Source organism: Vigna angularis, chromosome 4 (assembly GCF_016808095.1).
Source record: "Vigna angularis cultivar LongXiaoDou No.4 chromosome 4, ASM1680809v1, whole genome shotgun sequence".
Taxonomy (NCBI): Eukaryota; Viridiplantae; Streptophyta; class Magnoliopsida; order Fabales; family Fabaceae; genus Vigna; species Vigna angularis.
The window spans coordinates 19,641,247-19,649,946 of record NC_068973.1 but is presented as its reverse complement, the minus strand read 5'-3'; the positions used below and the strand labels follow the sequence as shown (position 1 = coordinate 19,649,946).

The 8,700-nt window shown below is 38.8% G+C and overlaps 1 protein-coding gene across 1 annotated transcript; it reads left to right on the top strand.

Moving 5' to 3' along the window:
* Nucleotides 1-2,750: 2,750 nt before the first annotated feature.
* On the top strand, nt 2,751-7,453 carry LOC108332116 (phosphatidylinositol 4-phosphate 5-kinase 2). The gene is made up of 8 exons (XM_017567238.2): nt 2,751-4,072; nt 4,155-4,319; nt 4,411-4,576; nt 4,742-4,852; nt 4,966-5,159; nt 5,254-5,384; nt 5,470-5,536; nt 6,602-7,453. Exons 1-8 carry the CDS (start codon nt 3,093-3,095, stop codon nt 6,909-6,911), a joined length of 2,124 nt encoding a protein of 707 aa, XP_017422727.1. The 5' UTR covers nt 2,751-3,092; the 3' UTR covers nt 6,912-7,453.
* The last annotated feature ends 1,247 nt before the right edge of the window (nt 7,454-8,700 follow it).

Here is an 8,700-nt window from a genome sequence, read left to right as displayed (position 1 = left end):
AACGACGTTAATTTTGTTGTGTCATGGCATGCTAACTATGCATTGTTATACATGTGGCACACTTAGAATATTAATGATAGGGGGTTTGTAATTTTTAAATAAAAGAAATTTGGGATTTGATTGAAACCATGGCAACCTCTTCTCATCGTTGTTAAATTGTAAAAGAGAAAAAAAATGATTTTTGTTTAAGAAATAAATAGCGAAAATAATGATGCAGGAACGGGATTCAGCAGAGAAAAAACTTGTTCGAAGATGGTGGTTTTGGAACAACATGCCTAATTCCACCAGGGAAGAATTTCACTTACATTCTTCAAATTCTTCAAGTGAAGGATCAAATTGGAAGCTTTTATTACTTTCCTTGCGTTTCACAAAGCTATTGGTGGTTTTGGAGGCATCAGGATTCTAAGCAGACCAAGGATTCCGGTGCCATTTCCGGATCCTGCTATTGTTCCTATTCCACAATGGCATCGACGTTAGCCTTGCGGCTCCACTTTCGACCACAGGAACTAGACGGCACAACAAGCTGATGACGCTTGTGTCCATCCAACGTATGCATGTCTTCAACAAAGCCAAAATAGTCATCCTCATCCACATACGTCATTGCCATTGCGACTTTGAGATTAAGGTTTTTTTGGGAATTTTGGAATCTGTTCATGCAATTTTGGGTTTTTTGAGTTTTTTTGCGATTAGGGTTGGTTCTTGTTTCTCTTTTTGTGTCTCGTGATGTTGGGTGGGATCGTAGGAGAAAGGGTTTCCAATTTTGACAGTCACTGATGATGGTGAACTCCAGTCCAGTTCTGGCAATGTTGGGATGTGAACGATATCACGGTGGTTGCGATGGCAGGCAACCTGTTTCGCGTGGTGGTTGGCAACGGAGTTGCTCCATTCTAACCCTGGTGGAGTCCTTGTGGGCTTGGTTTGGATTGGCAGAAGTTTGGTTTGTATTAGGCTGTACTGTTTGTTGTCGGGAGGATGCACGACTCCGAGACCTTCGTTGGTGTTGACGGGGATATGTATCACGATGTGTGGCTCTCGGACAAGAAGCACATGTTCGGGGAGAAGTGATATGGAACGACGACGTGTACGAGGGTTGGTGGCGGTGCAACCTACAGGAGAGGGAGGGAATGTGTAGGTCCGGAAGTGGAAGAATGGCGCCATCTTTAGGAAATAAATTTAACTTATTTAAATGTTAAAATAAATAAATTCCACCTAATGCGAACTCAGGTTGCCACATGACAAATAATTATGCAGTCAGCATGTCACGACACAACAAATTTAACGTCGTTTACTAAAATTGACGGCAAAGTTCCAATTAACTCAATTTTACAAAAACAGGGATCTAATTGAGATAAAAAATAATACGATGACCTATTTGAGACGATTCTGCACAAATGACCTCCGAAATGATCAAACCTATTTAGAAAGAGAAGTTACACTTGTATAATAATAAGTAATTTTGTATAACTACTTTTGGTTTTATTTTTAATTAAATGATTTTGCCTTGCATTAAATTAAATAAGTTGTATTATTTGATAAAATACATACGTTAGAGTCTCTCACCTAAAAGTCATCACATACTCTAAAATAAAAAATTGTTTATAAACAAAACATAGAATATTGTTCAATAATCGATTAATGGATAAAAAGTGAAGCAATGGTGGAATACATTTAAGAAGACATGCTATGTCGTCAACTGTCCCCTCCAATCCAAGTATTGATTAAGCAAAAATGTGCTTAGTTTATGACATTATTTTATTTCCAAAGTAAAAGCGCAATGCATATTCCATTAGGTCATGTTTGGTTGATATCATAACTCGTTTTCTTGAGTTTGAGGCCACCTTGTGTTGTGGCCCAGAAATCATTGCAACAAATATGGAAGATCTCAGATATGTTTTGTTATAATTTCTTAAAATCAAACCAACACAACTTTTTCCTATTTCTCTGATAACTCAATATGCTTCACTTCACATAATAATAAATATCAAAACGCACATTTATAAGTTGTTACTAGCATGAAAACAAGTGTAATAACATTCTTTCACATTTCACACTTTTCAAAAGGATACACATAATACCCACGTAGGTCATGAAAATGCATGTCATTTGGTGTGATGCAGAACCTAGCTAAGAATCACATTTTTTGTTCATAAAATAGTAAATGCTGCATATATAGGGATGGTAACATGACGCAAAGTCACGTAACATATGCTACTTTCGTATTTCATTCATTCTATCGCTTTCACCAGCCCCACCACTTGGTGCTTCTCCTAATTTCATCGTGCCACCATTTTTTTACATCAAAGTTCACAAAAACATGGTTAAGGTAAGGGTGGGTGGGATTATTATGCGTGACGCCAACTATTTCAGTGTTTCTAATTCAAACAGTTAACTATTGTTATTAATAATGTTATATTAACACTGAGATTTATTCACAATGTTTCTCAAATTGGATCGGCCCCCTTCATCTTGGAATTTGCCCCCTTGCAAAAGTAAGTTAGTTTTTTTTTTTTTTAAAAAAAAACATTTCGACACAGTTTTTTTTATAATATTTTCACACTATACACGTATTATTTTTTTTATTAATTCATTCTTTATTTTGTTACTTAATGACATTCTCTGACATATTCTAAATTTAATGAAAAAACGATAAATATGTTCTGTTTTGTCAAAAAAATCTGTTCACTGTTTTTTTTTACTTATGAAAAGAATTGTATTCTTAAACAAAACATTAACTCCTTTACGAAATTAAGGTGGAAGCCATACGTAAAGGAAATCCAAAACAACAGAAAAGCTAATGCAGATGTTTAGTATGGAAATTAAAGTGAGGAAGAGGAACAGAGTGGTGCTTTTGGCGCCTGCTATGGCAATGTTCCTGGGAATTAACCATAACTATAACTATAACCACTTTCTCTCTCTACGTTTCTTGTCCGGTTATTATATCTCTTTTCCCAAGGCACTGTAACTCACTTCTCTTCTCTCTCTTTCTCTGTGGATAATCTCTTCCATTGCTCACAGCAGGAACACCATTATTACCGTTAGAGAGTTCGCAACGGCTTTTCAAATGTGACGCTGTCTTCAGGAGCTTAGGAAAAATGCAAGAGACGCTACTCACACTGTCGGAGCAACAAGAGGACAACAACGCAACCACAAAGGACATCGAGCTCCTACTGCCACCGCCGTTGTGCCGCCGTCCAACGAGGACGCGCCGGGTGTCTCCCGAGACTGTGGAGAAGGCGCTCCCGAACGGATACATCTACAGCGGCAGCCTCTCGAGAAACGCGCTGCTCGGCAGTGGGAAGTACCTCTGGTTGAACGGGTGCATGTACGAGGGAGGGTGGAGGAAGGGAAAGGCGTGCAGCAAGGGGCGATTCTCCTTGCCCTCTGGCGCAACCTACAAGGGCGAGTTTGCCGCCGGGAGGATGCACGGCCCCGAGACCTTCGTCGGCGTCGACGGGGATATGTATCGCGATGCGTGGCTCTCGGACAGGAAGCACGGGTTCGGGGAGAAGCGGTACGCGAACGGCGACGTGTACGAGGGGTGGTGGCGGTGCAACCTGCAAGAGGGGGAGGGGAGGTACACTTGGCGCAACGGGAATGAGTACGTCGGGGAGTGGAAGAATGGCGCCATCTCCGGGAAGGGCGTGCTGGTGTGGAAGAACGGGAACCGTTACGAGGGGTGTTGGGAGAACGGGGTTCCCAAAGGGAGAGGCGTCTTCACATGGCGCGATGGGAGCACCTCCTCTGGGAATTGGGGGAAGGAGTTTGTCAATGAGAAACGTGTGTCGGTGGATGAGTGTTGTAACAAGAACCACAACATAAAGAGTGTGAGTTTTCCCCGGATTTGCATTTGGGAGCTTGATGGCGAGGCTGGGGATATCACTTGTGACATTGTGGAGGCTTCTGTGTTTTATGGTAGTGGTGGTGGTGGAGGAGGCACAGGGTGTGAGAGTGATGTGCAGTTGCAGAGGAGTCCTTGTCGTTCTGTTGATGGGGATGTTAAGAAGCCTGGTCATACTGTTTCCAAAGGGCATAAGAATTATGATTTGATGCTCAATCTTCAACTGGGTATTAGGTATTTTACTTTGATTTTACCTATATTAGTTGTTTAATTTAACTAGATACATCCCTTTGAGGACTGAATTGTTCTTGTGTAGATACTCTGTTGGAAAGCATGCTTCTGGTTTGCGAGAGCTTAGGCCTGGGGATTTTGATCCGAAGGAGAAGTTCTGGACGAGGTTCCCTCCGGAGGGGTCTAAGTTTACACCTCCTCATCAATCTGTGGACTTCAGGTGGAAAGATTATTGTCCTATGGTGTTCAGGTATCGACTAATGGACATGATTTTCCATTTTCTGTGAACTTTGTTGGATTGGTGTTGTACTAATTATGGCTATGTCTTGGTGGGCATTTAGACATCTAAGGGAATTATTTGGAATAGATCCTGCGGATTACATGCTTGCTATTTGCGGCAATGACACACTGAGGGAGATGTCTTCTCCTGGCAAAAGTGGAAGCTTCTTTTACCTCACTGAGGACGACCGGTTCATTATCAAAACCTTGAAGAAGTCTGAAGTCAAGGTTAGTTGCCAGCCTTAACTACACTTTAAGATGGATTCATTTTCTCTGAGAAAGAAAACCATAAAACCTATATTTAGTACGGTGAGGTCTCACTTTCAGTTCTAGGCCACCGTCCATTTTTCTGTGGTTATTCACCATTCAATAATTAGTTGGTGGCCGTTTCAGGTGCTCATCAGGATGCTTCCCAGTTACTATCAACATGTGTGTCAGTACAAGAATTCGCTGGTAACAAAATTTTTGGGGGTTCACTGTGTCAAACCAATTGGAGGTCAAAAGGTACGTATGAACTTACCTTATTTGAACTTTGCTTTCCGCTGGTTTACTGTGAGTGTATACTTGTAACAACTTACAACTATATTCACACTTGTAAATCATATTGTGGATAACAGACTCGGTTTATTGTGATGGCCAATGTATTTTGTTCGGAGTATCGGATCCATAGGCGGTTTGACCTCAAAGGTTCTTCTCATGGTCGAACAACCGATAAACCTCGGGAGGAGATTGATGAGACTACCACTCTTAAAGACCTTGATCTTTGTTTTGTCTTCCGCCTGGAACAGTCTTGGTTTCAAGAGCTAAAATGGTATAGAATCTGCTTCCAGTGTTTTACATATTGCTTTTACTTTGAAAATTTTTTATGCTCTCAATTTTGGTCTCGTGTGATGACTTCTGTTCAGGCAACTTGATAGAGACTGTGAATTCTTGGAAGCAGAGGGAATAATGGATTACAGTTTTTTGATTGGCCTTCATTTCCGTGATGATAGCTTAGTTGATGACGGGAAGAGTTTAACCAATGAGTTGTGTTCAGGTTACTTCCTCGTTGTTCTGTGTTTCTCTTCATTTGAATTAATTGATTGAGTCCGAGAAGTAATTTTTTTTTTTGGAATTTATAGGTATAACAGGCAAGAGAGACATGCAAAATGATGACACACAAGATATGAAGTGGATACCCATAGGCCGGTATGCCCTCTACCCTTTATCCACAGTACCTGACTGTTTTTGTTGTTTCATCATGACGAATAAATTCCTATGAAGTTATGGAAATAAACAGAAATTATTGTCTTCCTTGAATTTTTCATTTATATTCCCAAAAGAAGGAAAATATTTAGGGATTTTAGAGATCTTTGTGCAGTTCTATTATTAGCTTGAGCGGTCATGTGACTTCCAATCCAACCCCTCATTTCTTGAAGATGGACTATTCCAAGTCAATTAATGATATTTGCTTCGGGAAAAGAAGGACCATTCTAAGTTGCAATATTTTATGACCATAGATGGCTTAGTGGGGTTATACCTGTATTAGTCTCTTGATACTTACACCCATTGGTAGCCATAGCTTTCACTTCTATGACTAATTTTGCATGCATGTGCCATGTTCTTCGAGCCTTAGTCTGTCTGGACCCAGTCATAAAACAAACAAAAGCAAAATGCTTATGTCTTAAACTATCAATATGGCCCATACGCATGTAGAAACAAAGTAATTGCAAATGAATTAGCCCCTCCATTGGTGATTTAGGAGCAGGTAACTTGCTAGTTATCTCCATTTTGGAATATGATTCTGTTGGTGGAGATGGACCGAAAATGACTTGAGTTATCATTGGCAAAATTGGAGGTAGTTTTATTGACAACAAATGCTGGTGGGGTCTTCTGATTTTTCTAAGAAGGGCAAACCCTTCTTTGCAAAGCTAGTTGTTAGTTGACTCGCGATTGCGATTGTGATATTCATAAAGCAGTGGTTGCTGTAAGGAATTTTGAAGCTCGGGAGATATATATTATGTATGTATATATAACATAAAAATGTGACCATTATTTGCTAGTATATGCAAGTATTTTTGTTTTTGATTTTGTTTCTACTTTCAAGATTTTATCTAATCAACTGAACTATAAAATTCCTTATTAACCAAATTAATGTACAAATTTGTGGGTTCTCCCTTCCTGATGGTTGGTTTACATACCAATTATGCAAATATTTGATTTGAATTCTAATTCTAGTATTTCAGTAAATTATGGTGATTCTTGGTATTTCAGGGGACTTCTAATTCGACTGGGAACAAACATGCCTGCCAGAGCTGAGAGAGTGTGTAAAGCTGGGTTGGATCAGCACACTGGTACTGGAAGTAGCAATTCTATCCCTTCAGAGAGTGGTGGTGAGGTCTCTGATGTAATCCTATACTTTGGCATAATTGACATTCTCCAAGATTATGATATAAGCAAAAAGCTAGAGCATGCATACAAGTCGCTGCAAGTGGATCCCTCCTCCATCTCAGCCGTTGATCCGAAGCTATACTCCAAAAGGTTTAGGGATTTCATACATAGAATCTTTGTGGAGGACAAATGATAGATATATTTGGAGAGAGACAATTGGAACTGAAACGGGACCAGCTTTGGCGTGGTGACACCTTAGCATCAGGATCAGGACATGTCAGTGAATGCTGCAAATGTTGGCGATTTAAAGTTTGAACAGAGATGTTGGTGCCAAAATTGATGGCTAAATTTTTCTCATAGCCATTGCAAATGGAATGAAAAGTGAAAACTGGTGGGGGGTGTTGGTAGATGATAGACATGGCAGGGGATGCTTTATTTAGTTTTGTTTTTTTTTTTTTTTCATTGAGGGGAGAGATTGTGACGATAGTTGGTTGTACATGTAAAATGCATCAAAGGGCATGTGACGAGGTATTCTTTTTTTATGACTTTTGGTTGTGGTTGTGGAGAGAAGGGGATATAGTGAATAGAAAAATGGGTATGGAGAAATTCATATTTGACCGGGGGGTGTACAGTTAAAGATGAATAAAGGAATTGAATTGAGTGAACATACATTTTTGGTTGGTTAGATCAAAAACAGAAGGTTTGCCTGTTGAACAACAAAGAAAAGTTCCCACAGAGGACCCCTCTGTCTCAGTCTCTCTCTCTATCTCTACTGTATGCATTCAAATGGGTGTTTTCGCTTTTGCAGTGAATAAAGCATAAAAAGAAGAGAAAAGCACAAGAAAGAAAGAGTTGGGTGATTCCATGGCTCATGTTCTTTCTTTGTCACTCTATATAAACCAAGTTTAAAAAAGCAGGATGACAATAATACAAGGGTGTGTCCTTTTTTCTTCTTTTGAACAATACCAAGAAGCAAACAACACGACAAAGGAATAAATTTGGACACGTAATGTGAACCTGTTTGGTATTTGAGAGCAATAGCTATCCATGCATGTTGTGCTGCCCCTGTATTTTAATAACAGAGAAATAGTGAAACTTGATCCCGTGTCTGCACAGTTAATGGTTTTGTCAAATAGTTTTTTTACTACAACTAACATTGAAGTGCAGTCATTCGTGTTTAGATGTTTTATTTCACATAACATGATCTAATGATCTTGTGAACAAGATGAGTGGAATAAAGTCGAGAAGAGAAGGCTGCTTTGATCCAGAAGCTGGCAGGGCTTATTTTGTTGTTGGAGTGAGTGATTGTCTCTTGCATGGAATAGTAAACTTTTATTTCTTCTGCAAAACTAAACTAACCTTCACTAGACCCAAGAGAGCAATAAATTTATCCCCCATCAACCAAAATTCCCCCTGCCTGAACATGGATTTGTTTTGCACTCCTCAAATGAGAATTATAATACTGTGAGTGAAATTAGCCAATAGTCTAGTTGGGAAGAAAAAAATCCATAACAGAAAAATAAAAAAGATATTCAATATCCATCCTTAACTAAATAATATTTTTGTTAAATAGTCGTGGATATAAATTTTGAGGTAACGAACCACATCAAATTTATGATGTGTTTCTATTTTTGTTTTTATTTATGTGTATACTTTCGTTTCAAAAAGATTATTTTCTTATCATGTGATTCTCAACCAATATTATTAATATTTTTCTTTCATTTCGTCTTAGCTTTGCTTCTTGCATTATGTTATTAAACTTTACATTACTTGACTTGTTTATAATTCGCAGAAGGGTTTGACTTTTAGCTCAACCAATATAAAAATCGAGTTGAAAGTGTTGCCTCAGGTTAATACTTGGTATAAGACTTTTAATATACAATTGTGAATAATGAATAACAGTTACAACAAGATTACTTTGTTGAAAATATGTAAAAATAAACTGTTGGCCATATTGACTTGTCAGAATTTTAATATCATCA